We start from the raw sequence: 23,435 nt of genomic DNA, 5'->3' as shown, positions 1-23,435 counted from the left end.
TCTACTTTTAATTATGCCTGCTGGTAAAATACACCATATAAGTAATTAAACACCTAACTGTCAATGTATTTTTGTTTATAAAATGTGTAATATTTTAATAGTCAGTGCAAGTGTTAATTTAAACGTCAAACATCTATGGAATTATGACGTTTACTTAACACTCGCACAGCTTCGTCTTAATATAGTTTGGTAGGTACGTCATTTCCGTCAGTAAAACAAATTTAAAAAAACTAGCCGCTTATTCTATTGACAAAGTGGGTTTGCTAAAATATAAGTAGGTATAGTCTGTTCGAAAAGAGAAGAGTCGTGGAATGACTCTTCTCTTTCCGCACAGACTCTAGCTATGATGACTTATAGTTTGGCTTTGGCCCAGGACTGTCTCATTTCAAACACAGACAGCTGACGGAGAGAATCATACAGTCTTTGTCTTACGTTTGTATTAGCACCCAAAAGAAAGATATGAGTATAATTTATATTATATTTAATATTTTTATATTATAATATAATATAATTATTTAATATTTTTATATAATTTAATTTTATATTTATATATTTTTTTATAATAAAAAGTTTACTTTATTATTGCCCATTTGTTTGGCTATCGCTTTTACCAGTAACACGTAGACTTTTAGAGAACTTCTATAATAATTTTACATTTCAATAACAATTTTACATTTCTAGTCATATGACTCATTAAAGTATAAATAAATATCGTTGTTTATTGAACCAAATTTTATAGGATACCATATATAGGTAACCGTATTTAATATCTTTAGGTCTGTAAGAATTATTTTGGTGCTTTTTTAATTATTTTATATTAGTTCAAGGGCTACCAGTTGTTGTATTGTTAATAGTTTTAAATTGATTTACGGTAGCAAATGAGTAAGTTTTAATTGCTGAAAACGAGCATATAATTAATATAAGTATACTTTAATTATACTATAATTAGAATTTATATTGTGCCAAATACATAACTACCTATAATCTACGTATGTAATACTTACATAAATAATAGCACAGAAACAAATATTTAACCCTACATGTTGTACCGAAGCATATTTAGTCTTAGATCCGAACATTTAAGTTTGTAGCAGAGGCAATGAAGACTGTCAAAACTGATAAATCGTCTCATCATTATTTTACACGAAAGTTATTTATTATTCTTGCATTTTTGATTTGCGTGTGAACTGACATTTCTGCTATTTTTATCTTCCAAGACGGAATACGAGTATTACAGGGCGGTGGTTAAATTAGGGTCAAACTAAAGCATCTGAGTCCCTCGAAAAATTTTAGGGTCCCACGTACGCCTTAAAAAGGCCACCTTTAAAAAGGTCACAGTGGCCACACGCACCAAGCTAGCTATCATTTTTATAGCCCAAAAATAAATTAACCAGGTACCTAATGCACGCGGTGTTGTATGGAAAGGAAACTATCAGTCTTCAGGCCGCTGGCTGCATGTTGGTAGCTACATGATAATACAATTTAATATAACTTATGGGAATTCCATGTACATATTAGAATTTTTCGCTGTTGTTATGAATACAATCATTAATTTTGGGTATACATAATATTTTATATTTGTAAATCGGTCTGGCGTACCGTACATGTGAATTTATTTTGAAATAGAGTCAAAAGAACACTCGTAGGTAATACAATATTTTTGGATTTTTATTATGAAGTAATTAATGTAGCAATGTTCCAATATTATACATATATGTAGACTTATATATCAGCATGTAGTTGTATATCGTTAATGAATATATTAAATGTACGAATACTGATTAAATGTTTATGCAAGGATAAATATAGTTTTGTATTATACAACCAAATATTTACTCGTAAAAACCGGGTACGCTGTATCGCCCAAAGATTTCAAAAGTTAAGATAGGCACGTTCGTATAAGGCTTAGCACGCACTGCGGTTTTTAAAAAGCGGTTCCGCTACCGCAAAAAATGTAACGTACGGCATTCTTTATAAGCGCACGCACTTGCGATTTATTTCAGTGACTGATTTTAAAAACGCAACTTGCTACATTTTGATTCGCGGTTTGCAACCGCGCGTTTTTATGTATCCCATACTTCATGTACGGCAGCGCCCCCACTGCGGTTCCCAAAAAGCGGTTTTTTCGTCAGTTCGGCTCAGAGAGCGGAGCAGTGAGGTGTGTGTTGTGCGCTGCATTATGTCGTCGGAGTCCGAAAGTTCGTTGCCGGTCGAAAGTGAAGCGTTGCCGGTATGCCTTCAAATATCTTTGATCTGTTAGAGGATGCACCCAGTACTTATATTGGCGAAGACGTTTTCTATTTTTTTTATTTCTTAAAACTAAGGCCACAACACATACTGCTCTGAGGAAATCCATTGTCATACTGAACGTGAAAACCGCGGAAACGCAACCGCAGTGCGAGTTCCTCCGCGGTTCGGCGTTTTCGGCCAGACCGCAACCGCAAGAAAAAAACCGCAGTGCGTGCTAAGCCCAATTCCGACCCATCATTTTCGTTTGGTGTGTCTCGTTGGAATGCTTCAACGCGATTGGTTGATGAGTTCGCATCACGCTTGCGATTGGTCGCAACTAGGGAATGCAAAATAACCGATAGCCGAGTATCGGTTAAACTCGGAACTCGAAACCGAAAATCGGTTAAAAACCTAGTAATCTATAGGGTCCTAGCTAAACTGGTTGTTCAATACTTATGTTTAAAGAACTTTATTTCTCAAAAGAAATTTTATTTTTCACTTAATGAGAATATATATTAAATCAAAATCAGTGAGCATCGCAAGTTATACAAAACAAACAAAAACAATGACTAATTAGACTAAGACGTTTTTGTCACAATAATTAATAGTAGCACACTGCAGGTAGCACTATTAAAGGCCAGAGACTTGCACATAAAATACAGTACAAGTTCATTTTAGAGAATAAGTAACACAAATACATATTAAAAACAGAACGATCCTAATTACCTACACTTTAAGTTCAATTTGGTATACATGTGGCCATCAATACAATGGTAACCAGTTTATCGATAATAATTCCTTGTTTCCGAGCTGCAACGCCCAGGGCTGGACATAGACGTTATTAATTACATACTCGCGTAATTTATTTTTAAATTTGTTAAAATTGTTGCAGTCTTATACTTACGGTATTGAATGCCCAATTTAGCTAGAACCACTATCTCTATGGCTCAACAATCACGGAGCGTGACTGTACGTGCACATTGATAAAACACTGAACCAGAAAGACATTTAATTGTAGTTTATGTGACTGCTACATAATAACAGGCATTCAAATACGAGTGTAGGCTCATGAAATGAACAAAGTGAGTTCCAGAAAAAGATCACACGAGTGTATATACGCTAATTATGTATACAGTTACATACACTAATTATATTAATATTATAAGCTCTCCACGATGCATTCAATAATCACATGTTACGACCGACAATAGGGCATCGTTGCTCTCTCCCGTAACTCGCGGAGGTAGCTATTGCAGGATAGTTAAAACAGGTTAGTTTTTGTTTCGAGCTCTAAGTTCCAACTTTGAGTCCTGAGCAAGCGAATAGTATTATAATAATTGTGTAATTATAGCAATTCTAATTGACCGTTAATTGTTACATACATTAACGAATGCCTTTATCAAAATTCGAGACCGTGTCTACATAGTAGGCAGGTTCAATATCGACTAGCCTAAAGAAAAACAATTTCAACATCATCATTTTTAGTCATAATTATTGACAAATCAAATAGTAGGCAAATAATCATAATATTCAATTTCGAGGTATGCTACTCTACTTCATAATTTCAAAAGGAATAAGTACGAGGGCTGCTATTTATATATCCGGAAACCGGGATTACAATCTTCTTAAATAGTATATTTGACCTCCATGGTAAAATTTGAACTTTTTTAAGTACTGGCCGGTATATTTTTTCTTTCTTATTAACGCTAGTGTTTTGTTTTTTAAAATTTAAATGTCATCTCGCTGCAAGAATGGAACTCGTGAAAATATTCGTGCTATGATTTACCTACTTACCTACCTGCTTACCTATATCAAATCGTCGGGAAAAAAACAAATAAAATATGGGAACAACAAACTCCAAACTGGAAGAAAAATAAGTGATTATCATAACATTATCAAACAAGACTAAAATAAAAAAAAATGGTAACTTTTTTCTTTTTTACCCCCGAGATGTAGTATGGTATGTATAGATATAGGGATTTTAACATGTAAGCGTCTTAACTGTAATGTCCAGGCAGTCAATAAAGAGACGTCGGCCAAACAACTGAAACAGCTGTGTTATGACTCAATATCCGCTGCCGCCTGCGAAACTGATGACAAATATTAATTTTCGTTTGTTCTCAATCCTCGTGCTCTTCCTCCCCTTCAGTACCCGTACCATGAGTCAGTGACAGTGTCAAAACTGACATATACGCGTTTATGTCAGTGCCGAACTGGTGGCAGCCACACTGAAGTAGCAATAATTGATTCCTCCAGCTTTTCAATGTTTTCATAAGTGACCTTAAAAGAAAATTACTTTATGTAGTATATACATATCCATTTGAAACAAAGCTTTATGCAAATAATTATCATTGTCATACCTTAAAGTCATCAAACAAATCGATCCCAGGAGCTCTTCGATGTGGAAGCAATTGATGTTGAGGCTTATACACAGACAGTAGTCGTTCTTTAAAAATAGTTTTTTTGAGACCTAGACGCTGCCAGCTAACCTGGCCAAGAAGCGGGACGCAAACATAGTGCAATTTCCGAATTCAACACATAAACACTTTTAAATGCAAAATACGCGACAAACCAAATTTTGCCAAATTATGTCGTCGATTCAATACTCATATTTTTTTTACGATCTTTCATTTGAGTATCCTTTCATTCGCGCTACCGTACCCCTCGACGGAATTATTAATATAGGAGATGACGTAAGATGACTAGGTATCACAAATATAACCATTTGTTTCTACACCATCCTCTACTTATTTTTTGCGCATCTAGACCAGCGGTTGAACAAAAATGGGTTTCGATAATATTAAAGTTTTTTCTTTTTTGATATGTCATTGGGAGTATGTTAAATAATACTTTGGTAAAAAGTTAGAAATTTTAAGGTTGAGCTTTCGGTTATATTTAAATATTTTAAATTTTGCTAATAACTAAGTAAATATAGAATTAAAGTTACAGAAAACTTTAGCATATCGAATAACACTTCAATTTATGTACAATTTTCAGTTTTTAGAAATCTGGAACAGCTGCTTTCTGGTAAACGTAAAAACACGAGTTATTTTGTAAATATAGAATTAGAGTTGCTGATATTGCAAAATTACGATATTATCGATCAACTTAGTATTCTAGTAAAAAGTTAGACATGTAGACAATGTGCTTGTCTAGATATTGATTTCAGGCTAAGCAGTATAGCTAATATTGAATTAAAGTTTGTAGAGTTAATAATAATCGATCATCAACAATGATCTCAGTTACTAAACAAAAATTTAGAAATATAAAATCACGGCGACACTCATTACTGATATGTATGCATTCCTTGCTTATATAAATACGTTACGTTTCAAACGCGCGGCAAGTTTGCGCGCGCCGCGCGCTGTGGCAGGAGGCAGCGAACAACGGTAGTGGGGAGCGGGGTGCCCTTGACTGCGTCTACGGTCCATCAAAAAAATTCAAATTAATAGCAATAGAAAATTGTTATTTTGTTGTTACTATAATAGGTATTGCCCGCGGTTTCGTTCACGTAGAATTCGTTATCGCGTTACATGAATATTATTTATTTATTTAAACTTTATTGCACAAACAAAAAAAAAAACACAAATGGCGGACTTAATGCCAAAAGGCATTCTCTACCAGTCAACCATTGGGTCAAATAGAGACAAAAAAAACACATTCTCATACAGATGACCACCCTTCCTTGTACCATTTTAAAAGCCAGTTGCAGCTTTTCTTTCCCGATTTTTTTCAGATGTTTGGACTTGGTATTTTCCTCGCGATAGTTATTTGTTTTAAGGGGAATGTTGTTGTTAACCGCTAATGCTAATATTGATAACCGATAGTTATATAGAGATACGTTATAAGGTATATGCACCCTCATGTTATTTATTTCTGATAAGAAATAAATGTAAGACAAAATTCACAGTGATACATTTCAAGTAGGTTGCCTTGTAAGATTGCGTACGGATAGTTTTTTTTGTTTGTTATTTCATCGTATGATATATCAAATGAAAGCTTATTTGAAAGTTGCCGTATTAAAAAAGTTGGTCCAGTTAATGGTCGCCTAGATTAACCGATTTTTAAATAAAATGTACCTAGGCAACCATGGACTGGACCAACTTGTTAAAAAGGCAACCTAGTACAGTTAGTAATATAGTACCTGGGCGACCGAGCTTTGCTCGGTTATAACTATTTATTGTAATATGGTGGTGATAATCTACATAAACTTAAAAAGTAAAATGTGAACTGACAATTATTATTATTTACAATCGATTTTAACCTTACAGCACTTGTCACAGAGTAACGCCATCTATTGTCGATTTCTCTAATTACATAGGTCATTTTTTTTACTAAATTAAACTTGTGTAAAACAATAAAAATTAAAAAATTATATATAAACTTGAACATATAAAAAAAACAAAAGTTAGTCACCGGGCGAGATTCGAACCCGTAACACTCGTTTAGCAGTCCGCGTCTTAACCCGCTGGACCAGACGGACAGTGGCCGGCAATACGAAATTAGTGCCCATATTCTGCGTCGAAAGAAAAACGCATGAAAACTCGAAAACACGCGTTTTCCCAAACATAAGACTAATCTAGATAGATTGTATACCCCCAAAAACCCCTATATACCAAATTTCAGCGAAATCGTTAGAGCCGTTTCCGAGATCACAGAAATATAATTATATATATATATACAAGAATTGCTCGTTTAAAGGTATAAGATAAAATAACTTTTCTTTTGATATATCATGTGACGTTTTCGTTTACACACTAAAAGCACAGTGTAAAAAGTAACAGTGGGCCGACGCCTTTGATGTTTGCGTAAATGCCGACACCGCTCAAGGTCTCCGTACCTACCTAGGGTTATCACAGACTTACACAACTGCCCAAAAGAGGATGGAAATGTTTTTAGTTTTCATGTTGTATGATGTATGTGTACTAATTTTACAAATGACGTCCATTTTGGAAATAAAGATGGCGGACGTCACTTTTTTGAAAAAGTCGTCATGGGTGTTGTTTTCTGGGTTTTTAGGGGTGTGGATTTCAAAAATGGCATCTATTTTGCAAATAAATATGGCGGACGCTACTTTTTGAAATGGGTGTCGATGTGTGTAGCCGTGATATCAACCACCTTTAATTCTAAAATGGTCTCTATTTTTGAAATCTGCACCAACAAGAACCGCCAAAATTGACGTCATTTTTGTAATTGGAACCCCGAGGAACCTCGGAGATGACACCCATATCGATTTTTAAGAAAAAATAATGTCCGCCATCTTGGATTTCAAAATAGACGTCATTTTCGTAATCGGAATCCCGAGGAACCTCGGATATGACACCCATATCGACTTTTAAGAAAAAATAATTTCCGCCATCTTGGATTTCAAAATGAACGTCATTTTCGTAATCGGATCCCCGAGGAACCTCGGAGATGACACCCATATCGATTTTTAAGAAAAATTAATGTCCGCCATCTTGGATTTCAAAATGAACGTCATTTTCGTAATCGGAACCCCGAGGAACCTCGGAGATGACACTCATATCGATTTTTAATAAAAATTAATGTCCGCCATCTTGGATTTCAAAATAGACGTCATTTTCGTAATCGGAATCCCGAGGAACCTCGGATATGACACCCATATCGATTTTTAAGAAAAAATTATGTTCGCCATCTTGGATTGCAAAATTTACGTCATTTTCGTAATCGGAACCTAGAAGAACCTCGGAGATGACACCCATACCGATTTTTAAGAAAAATGAATGTCCGCCATCTTGGGTTCCATAATGGATGTCATTTTCGTAATCGGCACCCTGAGGACTTTCAAAAATAATGAAAACATCAAATACTACATGATACATATACAAACAGAAGCAAGAAACAATTTCTTGCTTTTTAAAGTCTAAAACTACTCATAATTTCTTAAAATAAGTTATAAAACATGTCCGCCATTTTGAATTTGAAAATTGATATCATAATTATGATATATTTTTGTTTACACTGAGACAAATAATTAGCACATGTCGTATGAAATATTTTAATTTGTTTGTTTTTTTTAATTTATTTTTATACTACGTCGGTGGCAAACAAGCATACGGCCTGCCTGGTGGTAAGCAGTATCCGTAGCCTATGTACGCCTGCAACTCCAGAGGAGTTACATGCGCGTTGCCGACCCTAACACCCTCCCACCCCTCGTTGAGCTCTGGCAACCTTACTCACCGGCAGGAACACAACACTATGAGTAGGGTCTAGTGTTATTTGGCTGCGATTTTCTGTAAGGTGGAGGTACTTCCCCAGTTGGGTTCTGCTCTAGATCTGGAATGACATCCGCTGTGCTGTGCCCTACCACACAGAGCCAGATGACATTTACAATGCCCATACCTCTCTTATAATGCCTGTGCTAAAAATGTGATTGCGAACTACCTGCAATAACTATACAGTACCTGGGCGACCGAGCTTTGCTCGGTTATAACTAACTATTTATTGTAATATGGTGGTGTATAGGTGATAATCTTAACTACATTCTTTTACTAAATTAAACTAGTCTAAAACAATAAAAATTAAAAAATTATATATAAAATTGAACATATAAAAAAAACAAAAGTTAGTCACCAGGCGGGATTCGAACCCGTAACACTCGTTTAGCAGTCCGCGTCTTAACCCGCTGGACCAGACGGACAGTGGCCGGCAACACGAAATTAGCGACCATATTCTGCGTCGAAAGAAAAACGCATTAAAACTCAAAAACACGCGTTTTCCCAAACATAAGACTAATCTAGATCGATTGTTTACCCCCAAAAACCCCCATATACCAAATTTCAGCAAAATCGTTAGAGCCGTTTCCGAGATCCCGGAAATATATATATACAAGAATTGCTCGTTTAAAGGTATAAGATAATTAAGCATTAAAACACTCGTGTGATCTTTTTAAGAAACTCACTTCGTTCGTTTCCTAAGCCCACACTCGTGTATTTTAATGCCTTTTATTATGTAGCAGTACCATAAACTACTAATATATGTTGAAAGTAAGTACAGGCCGCTAACACAATGGTAACAAAAGACAAAAGTTTTGAAAATGTAATTTTCATCATCGTCACTTGGCTGTACATTTGAGGGCCTATCGCGAACCACGTTCGACGTGTTACCTCTCTGTCGCACTTGTAAATTCGTACGTAAGTATGACAGGGAGGCAACACGTCGAACGTGGTTCGCGGTAAGCCCTCTGATGCCACCTCCATTAGTCTTTTGTACGCCGGTATAGCCTTCGACTCAATGTATAATCTACACTTTTTATGGAAACGTAGTTCCTCCTTCCCGTAGAAATATTTAACTTTCCCATCACCAAGAAAGATTATTTGCTCGCAGTTATTAACTGCTCAATTCCTCGTTTTTTCTCTGTTACTAAGTCAGTACAGTACACATATCAAACATTTTTCACTCATTTTGAAGTCATAATAACTTTTATTCTATAATTAAATTCATGTAATGTCCGCATTTAATTTATGTGCACGATAAATAAACAAATGAATGATTTGAAAGAAAAGACAAACAGCGCTTGCGAAGCTGAGCGGGGGGCGCGGGCGGGGCGAGGTATCTATCGCTCACTAGGTCGGCTACGATAGGCTTCCGCGCGCCGAGCCGACATGTTGACGGACCAGCGCGGCGTGGTTATGAATTTCGCGCCTTTTTAAGTTGATTTTACTATTACAATGCAAGCTACACACAGATATTTCTACCTTTCCATAAAATGGCTGCATATATTATTTTATAGTAATAGACTTATCTCTACGGACTTTAATTCAATATTAGATCTTACAGGACAAAAAACGCATATTAATTGTAAAGCACATATCCTATTCTTCTAATTTTTTGCCTTGCCTATTAACTTAAGAATTTAGATATGATATTGTGGATTTTTCAAACTTTAATTCAATATTGACAAAATAATAAGCTAATTTGAGTTTGACAAAGAAGCACGTTGATTTTTTTTCTAAAAATTTGATAGCATAAAGCCTCATACATATTATAAAAGACGATGCTTAAATTTTGTACTTTAATTCAATATTCAAAATTCATCAATAAAAATACATAAATACCTTATTTATATCTAACGCTCGTTCTAAATTTTCTTCATATATTACAAATATGCTTAAAAATATGTCCCATACCAGATAAACATCACTTTTCACTCTTTAGAATTATCGAAACTTATAGGGCAAAAATCCGGTCCCACTATTGGTCTAATCGGTTGTGTTTACGTTACATAATTCCGGCGGCCAGTGTTGCCTGATAATACTTTTTAGTACGAAGTTACGTTTTTTTAGGAGTATGCGTACTAAACATTTACCCCGCCCAAAACCGTACTGAAATCGTACATTTTGCCCAAATTATGTATGAGTATTTTTGTACCGTACTATTTTGCGTACTAAACTAATACCAGTATAGTCTAAAGGCAGATTAACCAAAAGTCGTCTCCTTCACGATTTTGGTACTTACACATCACTTCTAAATACCTAAAACTGGTATGGATGTGTTCCATATTGTCTCCAAAATACGAATTGACCGGTTTTAGTTTATGGAGGGTTGGGGGGGGAGGGTCGAAAAAGGGGGGAAAGATGGCGGCCGACCATGATTGATATTTGTTCTCATCTTGAGTCCTATAGGACCGACCGGTTCGTATGAGGTGTCATTTAAAAGCATATTAAACATACTATAATTATTTCTTAATAACCGTGGTTATAAACGTAGTCGTTTAAAAAATATTTGAAAAAAAAATACCATGCATAGATGGCATAAGTAAATATTATTATTATAATAGATTATAACTTTACTGCAATAAATATTATTACAAAATATACCGGACATTTCATGAGCTTTCCAAAAATATAAGTTGTACTGGTGTATGATATTATATAACCAAGTAATGACGAATTTTGTTCAGCATGGATCACTACGCACCGTCATATAAATGGCGACCGACCGTCGTCGCCGTTTAATTATTTCTCAGTTTCTGTTCTACGAATGAATTCTTAATAAATATCATTTGAAAGCATATTAAACGTACTATAATTGTTTCCTAATAAGTAGTCCTTTACAAAATATTTGAAAACATATGATTTTTTACCGTGCATGGATAACATAAGTAAGTACAACTCCTTCAGACCTATTAGTCTAACATCGTTCCTACTCAAAACAATGGAAAAAAACATTGATCAGCATATTAGAGCGAAACACCTTTGGGAAAGACCACTAAGTGTAAACCAACATGCCTACCAAAGGGGAAAATCTACAGAGACTGCCCTACTGGACCTGGTTCCTTGATGTCGAGGGTGCTTACGACAATACACCCACAGAGACCATACTCAATGGTATGAAATCAAAGGGAGTAGACGAAACTACCACCACCAGATGGGTACATAGCATGTACTCGAATAAAGTAGCTACTCTGCTCCTTAAGACGAATTTTAAGGCGAAGGGTAGGGCAAGCTCTTTCCATACAAACTTTGTGCGCGGTTTTCTTCGTTTGTGTTTGCGCTACAGTTATTATTTTTGGTAAATATGCTTATTTTTCTGTTAGATAATGTATTTTTATTTTATTTTTTATTTTTTTGTATTTTTTTAATATAGAAAAAATTCTACATCAAGTTCTGCGTATATCCAATATATACAAGCAAAAAATTAAATTAAATGCTATAGTGCCAAAACTAACGAATAAAACTTGCACAAGGTTTGTATGGAGAATGCCTTGCCCTACCCTGCGCCTTAATACTATATCATATTCCTCCTTTATTGCACCATGGTAATTACAAAAGTATTTACATGCGAAAGAGTAAGTGTCTCATGGACCCAGAATGGGTATGGCAATTTTATTATTAAAATAGTACCAAAAGTATTTGAATAGGAACATAATAACACAGATTAATTTACACTATAGAGCAGGGGTTCCCAATCTTTTTCAACATGCGGCGCAGTTACAAGTTTAGTATTTTGCAACGGCGCCCTTGTAAATTTAAAATCACGGTCGAAAAAGAGTGACACGACGCTATATTATTTGCCGATGCGAGCGCTCAAATAGGTACCCGCGAATATTTGTGGTTTCGTATAATGATAGAACTCACGGCGCCCCTCTTTACTTTCTACGGCGCACCAGGGCGCCGCGGCGCACACTTTGGGAACCCCTGCTATAGAGCATGAACTTTATACTAAAAAAGCGGCCAAGTGCGAGTCGGACTCGCGCATGAAGGGTTCCGTACCATTTAAGACGTATTAAAAAAAATCTACTTGCTAGATCTTGTTTAACATTTTATCACTTTGGACACACATTTTACCACTTTGGAAGTGTCTCTCGCGCAAACTATTCAGTTTAGAAAAAAAATATATTAGGAACCTAAATATCATTTTTGAAGACCTATCCATAGATACCCCACATGTATGGGTTTGATGAAAAAAATTTTTTTTTTAATTTTATGACGTATTAAAAAAAACTACTCACTAGATCTCGTTCAAACCAATTTTCGGTGGAAGTTTGCATGGTAATGTATATCATATATATTTTTTAGATTTTTCATTCAGTTATTTTAGAAGTTACAGGGGGGGGGGGGGGGGGGCACACATTTTTTCACTTTGGAAGACTCTCGCGCAAACTATTCAGTTTAGAAAAAAATTATATTAGAAACCTAAATATCATTTTTGAAGACCTATCCATGTATGGGTTTGATGAAAAAAAATTTTGGAAGTTTGCATGACAATGTATATCATATATTTTTTTTAGTTTTTTCATTCTGTTATTTTAGAAGTTACGGGGGGGGGGGACACACATTTTACCACTTTGGAAGTGTCTCTCGCGCAAACTATTCATTTTAGAAAAAAATGATATTAGAAACCTCAATATCATTTTTGAAGACCTATCCATAGATACCCCACACGTATGGGTTTGATGAAAAAAGATTTTTTGAGTTTCAGTTCTAAGTATGGGGAACCCCCAAAATTTATTGTTTTTTTTTCTATTTTTGTGTGAACATCTTAATGCGGTTCATAGAATACATCCACTTACTAAGTTTGAACAGTATAGCTCTTATAGTTTTGGAAAAAAGTGGCTGTGACATAATCGGACAGACAGACGGATATGACGAATCTATAAGGGTTCCGTTTTTTGCCATTTGGCTACGGAACCCTAAAAAGGGTACCCACAAGGAGGCGTTTTATTCCCACTATTATGGACCCTAGCAGTGGACCAACTTCTTGCAATTATGTCAGGCCAAGACTATGACACACAAGAATATGCCGACAACCTTGTAGTCATTATCAAAGGCCCACCCAGCGTTATTGGATACGCGATATCCAACCGAATGCAAGGAGCTCTAAACACAATATTCAAATGGTTTAAAGGAAGTGACTCGTCCATTAATCCGAGCAGACTGTGATAGTACCATTCACAAGGAAACGAAAGCTCGAAAAGCTGAACCAACAGAACCAAGACATAATGGACAAATAATACCAGTCCCAGACGAGGTCAAATACCTAGGAGTCACTTTCGACCAAAAGTTAACTTGGAACCCTCATGTCCCTCATATGAGAAATATTATACAAAAAACGAAAATGACCATGCTGTCGAATGGCAGGAGCAAGATGGGGCATAAGAACCAAAATTGCTATGTGGTCATACACAGCGGTAGTGAGGCTCATTTTCACCTACGCCTCCGCAGTCTGGTGTAACAAAACCAGCCAAAAGACGGCAACATAAACTCTAAACAGCGTGCAACGCACGGCTTGTTTAACTTCACAGTAACAGGCGCCTTCTCCTCGACGCCGGGGGCAGTCCTAGATGCACTGCTGGACATTATACTTGCAAAAGAGCCTGCATTATAGATGCAAAAGGAGGCCAAGCAGTGCGTCTACAGTATATATACACGCTAAACAGGCCAAAATGGCCCTCTCAAGCAATAACCAAACTAAAGGCCTGGGTTTTTGCAAATAGGACCTTAGCATGCCCACTGATAACACGCACACTGTAAGTCGTTATACCAAACTGTATACTGTAGAAATACCTCCTAGAGACAAATAGACCAACGACCTAATGTACGTCGAAGAGGGAAGCTATATTTGGTACACGGATGGTTCCCAGAAAGGCAATGATGTAGGATGTGGGATCTATGGTGCTCTCTCATAGATCTCACATCCTACATCATTGCCTTTCTTGGAACTAGCCTCAGCACATCAACAAATGTGCGGAGATTAACCTAGATAGAAGCCTAAGACACCAACATATTTAGGTACATCAACTCGAGACAGCCAAGTTGCTTTGCTGGCACTAGAATCCTTTGAGTCAAACTCAAAACTAGTCCAGAACTGTAAAACAAACCTAAATGCCAGTGCATTAGCAAGTGCTAACTCCAACAAAGTCACACTTAGATGAGTACCAGGGCACTCCGACATTTACGGAAACGAAGAAGCGGACGAACTCGCTAGAAAGGGCGCACACTGACCCCTGGTCGGCCAAGAACCGTTCTGAGGTATCACAAAACGGGATGTATATTATCTGCTCTGTAACTTATAAAAGACAAGAGCAATCGATTGGTGAAAGTTCGTCAAAGGACAAGAACACTCGAAAGCTCTTATCAAAGGGTGCTAAACTGCTAAGGAGCTTCTAGGGCTCAAAAGACACAAAACCTGCGCGGTAACTAGAATATTGACTGGACACTGTAAGTTGAACAAACAAAGAAACAAGATGCGACATGCAGGTGCTACCAGGGGGCCTACCGCGAAAACCGAAATTCGCAAATTGCGGGGATCTTTCTCTTCACTCTCACTAAGACGTAATTAGAGTGACAAAGAAAAATACCCGCAATTGACAAACTTCGATTTTCGCGGTTATAGCCCAGGATTCCCAGGAGTCAGAGGAGACTGCAATGCACATTCTCTGATCCTGAGGACCACTTATGTTAAAAAGAAGTACCTACTTAGGGCGGTACGTATTGATGCAACCCTATGAGATACAGAACATTACGCGAGCATTAGTAACGAACTTTAAAGGGCCGTCACAATAGATCACTGCTTGGTCAACGTGGCACTCAACGGCCCACAACAACACAATAATAAATAAATACTTAGCGTAAGTTCTGATAAAACATGCTTCTAACCCAATAAATAATAACTATACCGGAAATTTAATGACCTTTCCAAAAATATACATACATAAAATACACGCGCATACATAAAATTTCCGGGATAGTTAGTCATTACATTAATTCCAGTTATTATTTATATTAATTAGAATAATTAGGCATAGTTATTATTTATTGTGTTACCCGCGCTGAACGAAATTCGTTATTATTTGGTTATATAATATCATACACCAAAAAAACTTCAGTTTTTGGAAAGCTCATGAAATGTCCCGTATATTTTTTAATAATTACGGTAAAATTATAATTTATTGAGTTTATTGGTTTTATCAGTACTTATGCCACCCATGCACAGTAAAAAATTATATATTTTCAAATATTTTGTAAACGACTACAGTTATGACTACGGTCATTAATAAATAATTATAGTAAGTACGTTTAACATGCTTTCAAATGACACATGCGAACCGATCGGTTCCATAGGACTCAAGATGTGAGCAAAATATCATTGATGGTCGGCCGCCAACTCTCTCCTCCTTTTTTCCAAGCCGTCCCCCCTCCATAAACTAAAACCGTTCAATTCGTATTATGGAGACACCGAGAAACACATCTGTACCAGTCTTAGGTATGTTTTAGAAGATATGTCGACAACGTTTCTCAAAATAGGCCGGATTCCTCCATACTAATGTAGTGGATTATCAATTAATAGTAGATTGTTAACTAAGGGATGAAAGGCAGTAATTTCTGTCGAGGTAGTTTGGCGCTAGAACGCAGTGAGATCCATTTAATATCAAATTTTAATAAAAATCGTCCTGGGAAAGTAAAATTCTTTAGTGCAGAAACGTATAAATAAACGACACAGGAACAAATATCTGTGCACACAAATAAATGCCCTTACCGGGATTCGAACCCAGGACCATCGGCTTCATAGGCAGGGTCACTATGACACAGGTGTTTTTATACTTAAAAAGAGGCACCCACCTGATTTTTGTAAAATAGCTTGTGCTACTGAATAATTCATTTTTTATTTTATTTTTAGTAGTAGTAGTAGTAAAACACTTTACTGTACAAAAAGAAACATAAAACAGGAAAGAACACTCATCATTTGTACAAAGGGGACATTATTCCTTTCAGGGATCTCTTCCAATTAACCTTTGAGCAATTGAGGAAGACTTGGAGAACGGTAGACATCAAAACTGTACTAATAAAAGACATAAAATAATATATATATATATATATATATATATTTTTACGTACTTCATCCGATATTTTTATGATGTAAATATAGGCCTGATTTTCACAATCGCTTAGTGGTAGAATAATTCACAAGTATCAAGACTATTTAAAAAAAAATTCTTTGGCGTTGTCACATACAGTTTTTCAAAAACTATTTCTTATCGATCGCTGCAGATTTTTTGGGAAAATCGTACCTTTTTTTAGATCCGGGTCGTACTTTTAGCGTTCAGTGCTCTGGCAACACTGCCGGCTGCGTATTACTGTTCACCCAAGCTCTCCGAATAATCGAAAATGTTAGGGACAGTAAGTAGGGTTGGAAGCAGCTTCTTAGCAGCCAAGTGTGTTACTGAAAAGGTCATCACAAAATGCGGCATAACTGCTGCTTTATCGGCCATCAACAAGAGGGATTATGCTGCCAAAGCCGCAGGCAAGGGGCAAGGTAAGGTGGTCGCGGTCATCGGTGCGATTGTAGACGTTCAGTTCGAAGACAACCTGCCTGCCATCCTGAATGCTCTAGAAGTGCAGAACAGGCAGCCCCGGCTCGTGCTGGAAGTGGCACAGCACTTGGGAGAGAACACGGTGCGCACCATCGCCATGGACGGTACCGAGGGCTTGGTGCGCGGACAGGCCGTACACGACTCCGGTTCACCCATCTGCATCCCCGTGGGCGTGGAGACGCTTGGGCGCATCATGAATGTGATCGGCGAGCCCATAGACGAGCGCGGCCCCATCCTTACCGACAAGAGGGCGTCCATCCACGCCGAGGCGCCCGGGTTCGTGGACATGAGCGTAGAGCAAGAGATTCTGGTCACCGGCATCAAGGTCGTGGACCTGCTGGCGCCATACGTCAAGGGAGGAAAGATTGGCTTGTTCGGCGGTGCTGGTGTCGGCAAGACCGTACTCATCATGGAACTCATTAACAACGTAGCCAAGGCTCACGGTGGTTACTCCGTTTTCGCCGGCGTGGGCGAGCGCACACGTGAGGGTAACGATCTGTACCAGGAAATGATTGAGTCTGGTGTCATCTCCCTTAAGGACAAGAGCTCCAAGGTGTCGCTGGTGTACGGTCAGATGAACGAGCCCCCAGGCGCCCGTGCCCGTGTCGCTCTTACGGGTCTCACTGTGGCCGAGTATTTCCGTGACCAGGAGGGTCAGAATGTGCTGCTGTTCATTGACAACATCTTTCGTTTCACTCAAGCTGGTTCTGAAGTGTCTGCTTTGCTGGGTCGTATCCCATCTGCTGTGGGTTACCAGCCGACCTTGGCCACTGATATGGGTACTATGCAAGAGAGAATCACCACCACAAAGAAGGGCTCCATCACCTCAGTACAGGCCATCTACGTGCCTGCTGATGACTTGACTGATCCCGCCCCAGCCACCACTTTCGCTCACTTGGACGCCACCACTGTGCTGTCGCGTGCCATTGCCGAGCTGGGCATCTATCCCGCCGTGGACCCTCTCGACTCTACCTCGCGTATCATGGACCCGAACATCATCGGCGCCGAGCACTACAACATCGCACGTGACGTGCAGAAGATGTTGCAGGACTATAAGTCCCTTCAAGACATCATTGCCATCCTGGGTATGGACGAGTTGTCCGAGGAGGACAAGCTGACAGTGGCACGTGCCCGCAAGATCCAGAGGTTCCTGTCACAGCCCTTCCAGGTGGCCGAGGTGTTTACTGGCCACGCCGGCAAGCTGGTGCCACTCGAGGAGACCATCAAGGGCTTCTCTAAGATCCTGCAGGGCGAGTACGACCACCTGCCCGAGGGCGCCTTTTACATGGTCGGGCCCATCGAGGAAGTTGTAGCCAAGGCCGAGACCCTCGCCAAGGGCACCTAAACTGTTATTGATGTGAATGGAGAATAAAAATGTATTTCTTAATAAACCTAGTGATTATACCTATTTATCGTTTTCACGTGGCATTCATAGTTTTAGATTTGTTTGATTTTAACTTTCTATTAATTAAATAAATTTCTAAAGGATTATATTTTTATAGCCACATAAAAATCTCCCATTCCTTAGTTCCATTAATTGATAGTTTTAATAAGACATTTTCGTTTTCATTATACCTCTTCCAATTAATTTGGTTACGCTTAATAATAAAAAAATATTGACGAAATAAGTAAAACGTCTATCGGCCACCTTGCAATAACTGGCCACTTTATACTAAAAGGGTTCTGTTTAATATTTACCCAATCCAAGTAAATTTTCAGAAGTAATGTTATTTGGTTTACTTGAATTGTGTAAATAAATAAATAGAATACTTATTTTAGCCATTTAAGTTAGTATAAAATGATGGCCAGTTATTGGAAGGTGGCCATTAATAGACGGTTTACATTTACCGAATTTTTGTAACTTAAACGCTGCGCTTCTAAATAAATTAATGTGCTAAATTAATCTTCAAAAAAATGTCTTCGACAATAAATAAAATAAAACCGGCCAAGAGCATGTTGGACCATGCTCAGTGAAATTGCAATCTCAATATACAATTTCATTAAAAATAATACATGATAAATTCTCAGGAATTTATATTGTGATTGTCAATTTGTTTAACACTTATAGAAATGAAAAATAACAATGACAATCAATATTTCATTCAAAATTATAATAGTTAAGTATTAAATTAAAATTGTGTGTCAGCAGTTACATATTAAATTTAAGACAATTATTTCGGAAATACAATCACTAAGAATGGGTCGTTATTAAGCTAGAAGAGAATAAATAAAATTGAGCATGTAAATATGTCACAGTAATAAGGGTCCCCATGAGAGAAGAGGGTCGTCATTAGAAATAAATGATAATAATAAAGAAATAGATGTATACTTTTAATATATAATATACAACAATTTCTAATGTTTATTCTCTAGCTTAATAACGACCCATTCTTGGTGATTGTATTTCCGAAATAATTGTGTTAAATTTATTATGAAACTGCTGACACACAATTTTCTATTATAGTAGATTGTACAACAAGGCAAGAAGGGCATAAAGCGATCCGTTTTTATCCGAGGCAATTATAAGAGTAATTGAGGATCAAAATGGACATTTATGCCTGAGTTATACACTCTGCTTTTCACTTCGATTTTGAGGAAAATTTACAAAAATTTCCAATATTTTAGGTTATTTTAACGTATTTGTTCAAGACTAACGAAAATCGTACTCGGGTCGGTCGGGGACGCGCCGCCGGCCGGGTGCGCGGGTAGAACTGGCAGTTTGTATGGCAGATTTTAAACTTTACTGCTAAGTTAATAAGGGTCGTAATAGATAATTTCAGTTTATGCTCTAGAGCATAATATGCAATAATACCTTTATTCTTGTATATATATATATATTTCTGTGATCTCGGAAACGGCTCTAACGATTTCGCTGAAATTTGGTTTTTGGGGGTATACAATCTATCTAGATTAGTCTTATGTTTGGGAAAACGCGTGTTTTCGCGTTTTCATGCGTTTTTCTTTCGACGCAGAATATGGTCGCTAATTTCGTGTTGCCGGCCACGGGCCACTGTCTGTCTGGTCCAGTGGGTTAAGACGCGGACTGCTAAACGAGTGTTAATACGGGTTCGAATCTCGCCCGGTGACTAACTTTTGTTTTTTTTTTATATGTTTAAGCTTATATATAATTTTTTAATTTTTATTGTTTTAGACAAGTTCAATTTAGTAAAAAAAATTAGTTAATATTATCACCTATACACCACCATATTACAATAAATAGTTATAACCGAGCAAAGCTCGGTCGCCCAGGTACTGCAATTTAATGTCGCTAACACGCGACTTCAATGTCAATTTTACGAGCATGAGAAGTGAAATAGTACCTACATTGTGTAAGTGAAATTTTGGATGCAATATTCTTACCCCCGGAGTTACAATGTTTTTCATCACACTTGCAAAGAAAAAACTAAATTTCTTTTTCTTCTTTTTAATTATGGCTTCAATCCAGACAATTAGGGATTGCAATCCGGTCCGGCGGATCCGGTAATCCGGCCGGATCCGGCACTTTTCAGGAGCTACCGGATCCGGTAAAAATCACCGGATCCGGACCGGATCCGGTCAAATAAAAAAAACGCCTAAATACAGCACGCACTGTGCGGTTTAGATGAGGAAAAGGCGACGGATGAGAGGTATGAACTTGAACAGAGCATAAAACGAATGAAAACGTTTAAATTTAGTTAAATAAAAATATATTTATTATGACGATGACTGGGAACAGAAGTTGCCTTTCATGTTGGTGGCACGATACGACGATTACATAAATACTGTACCTAATAGAAGGAAAAATTAAACGATGGAGATGCCATGGAAGGCATTTGTAATTTATGCTAAAGAGAAGAAAAGAGTGTCATAATGTTGTGATAGGAGATTAAAAGTAAACAAATGAGCAGGATTAAGTCGGCAGTACTCAACCGACTAGAGCTGGGCTAATCAATATGTGTTACATGTGTGAATGAATATAAGATTGTAAGTTTGTAGGTATTGAAAATGAATGTATGAAATGAAATGATAACATTGATAATCTTTAGTTTACTTCGAGTTTATATATATATGATAAAATATTGTTTATTTTCTATTCAAATTTGAGAGAGAATCTTTTGTATTTACAATTTCATCCAATCTTATGCAATTTCCTTAATGGTACATGCTACTCTACGTCTAGCCAATTCTTTATTTGATCCATGTAACTTTTCTTAAGGAGTCCCTTTCCGCGATGGATTTCAATTCTACACTCTATTATTTTTCACATGAGATCGTTGTGTCGTGTAAGTCGTGTTCCATTCCCTAAAATTTCAATATACTTTTCTGTAAATATAAAAAGGTATTTTTTTAAAATCATACAGACTACTACTTTCTTGGGCAAAAAATGAGGGAAAATTTAATATCATTTTGGTTAATAGTAAAATATCTTATTTTCTCACTAGAATGGATGTCAACGTTACAAAGAATTCAATCAAGGAACAGTTACGAAAACTTGTCATTTCAAAGAGTTCCAATTCCCACCCCACATCCCATTACCGGGCTTTGGAAACTAATCAAATTTATAATTGTAAACGAAAATTTGAGCACTTGTGAATGGTTATATATAATAAATGACCGATTTCATATTTGGGTTTTTAAGTGATATTGACAAGGTCACACTTTTTACTACTAAGGGTTATTTTATTGTTAAGAAGTTATTTATTAACTTCAAATTATAGATTTAGGAATACGTATTACGCAAAAAACTAGAAAAATATGTCATTTAATTAATTTTGATATCCCTATACCAAACCGGATCCGGTCCGGCCGGATCCGGCCGGATTATGGCCAAAATCCAGCCGGATCCGGCCGGATTGAAAATCAATCCGGTTTGCAATCCCTACAGACAATCCAGTGGGACTATTTCGCCAGGAGGATTATTTGTTTACGGTGTTTTTCGCAAGATTTGTGCCACCTAATGGCCAATAAGTTTGTTTTATAGTTCCTAGAAGAAGTCGAGATGGGGCATGTAAACATTTAATATGAAAATGTCGAAAGATGATTTTTGTTAAATGGTGTTTGCTACATAAAATAATTGGATGCTTTGTGTTATAACAATAAGGAGAATTTTGATAACCAACCACCAACTCGCATGATACTATTTGTATCTAAGAAAGGCGTTAATGAAATCAAACGATTTTCGTTAGGTAGTGCCTTGCCGGCTTTTAGAACAGCATATTCGTCAGGGAACATTTCCTGTTGTGCTTTGGGTTAGTAAATTTAACGAATTTTGAAGTTCTTGAACTGAAAGATGACCAGTTAATTTATTGTTCTGATTTTTACAGTTATGTATAAATCTTAGCAATAGGGATTGCAATCCGGTCCGGCGGATCCGGTAATCCGGCCGGATCCGGCACTTTTCAGGAGCTACCGGATCCGGTAAAAATCACCGGATCCGGACCGGATCCGGTCAAATAAAAAAAAACGCCTAAATACAGCACGCACTGTGCGGTTTAGATGAGGAAAAGGCGACGGATGAGAGGTATGAACTTGAACAGAGCATAAAACGAATGAAAACGTTTAAATTTAGTTAAATAAAAATATATTTATTATGACGATGACTGGGAACAGAAGTTGCCTTTCATGTTGGTGGCACGATACGACGATTACATAAATACTGTAATAGAAGGAAAAATTAAACGATGGAGATGCCATGGAAGGCATTTGTAATTTATGCTAAAGAGAAGAAAAGAGTGTCATAATGTTGTGATAGGAGATTAAAAGTAAACAAATGAGCAGGATTAAGTCGGCAGTACTCAACCGACTAGAGCTGGGCTAATCAATATGTGTTACATGTGTGAATGAATATAAGATTGTAAGTTTGTATTGAAAATGAATGTATGAAATGAAATGATAACATTGATAATCTTTAGTTTACTTCGAGTTTATATATATATGATAAAATATTGTTTATTTTCTATTCAAATTTGAGAGAGAATCTTTTGTATTTACAATTTCATCCAATCTTATGCAATTTCCTTAATGGTACATGCTACTCTACGTCTAGCCAATTCTTTATTTGATCCATGTAACTTTTCTTAAGGAGTCCCTTTCCGCGATGGATTTCAATTCTACACTCTATTATTTTTCACATGAGATCGTTGTGTCGTGTAAGTCGTGTTCCATTCCCTAAAATTTGACCAATATACTTTTCTGTAAATATAAAAAGGTATTTTTTTAAAATCATACAGACTACTACTTTCTTGGGCAAAAAATGAGGGAAAATTTAATATCATTTTGGTTAATAGTAAAATATCTTATTTTCTCACTAGAATGGATGTCAACGTTACAAAGAATTCAATCAAGGAACAGTTACGAAAACTTGTCATTTCAAAGAGTTCCAATTCCCACC

At 36.9% G+C, this 23,435-nt stretch overlaps 1 protein-coding gene and 1 long non-coding RNA gene across 2 annotated transcripts; one reads left to right on the top strand and one right to left on the bottom strand.

Moving 5' to 3' along the window:
• Positions 1-887: 887 nt before the first annotated feature.
• LOC133516998 (uncharacterized) lies at positions 888-4,986 on the bottom strand. The gene is made up of 2 exons (XR_009799313.1): positions 4,590-4,986; positions 888-4,509 (listed from the first exon to the last, which is right to left on the bottom strand). It is a non-coding gene; the product is annotated as an uncharacterized LOC133516998 (long non-coding RNA).
• An 11,790-nt stretch (positions 4,987-16,776) lies between these two features.
• Positions 16,777-18,552, top strand: LOC133516995 (ATP synthase subunit beta, mitochondrial-like). Its single transcript, XM_061850097.1, has one exon. It carries the CDS (start codon positions 16,860-16,862, stop codon positions 18,408-18,410), a length of 1,551 nt encoding a protein of 516 aa, XP_061706081.1. The 5' UTR covers positions 16,777-16,859; the 3' UTR covers positions 18,411-18,552.
• The last annotated feature ends 4,883 nt before the right edge of the window (positions 18,553-23,435 follow it).

The sequence above is a fragment of the Cydia pomonella genome, chromosome 4 (genome assembly GCF_033807575.1).
Source record: "Cydia pomonella isolate Wapato2018A chromosome 4, ilCydPomo1, whole genome shotgun sequence".
NCBI lineage: Eukaryota > Metazoa > Arthropoda > Insecta > Lepidoptera > Tortricidae > Cydia > Cydia pomonella.
This window is presented reverse-complemented; position numbering and strand designations above follow the sequence as displayed.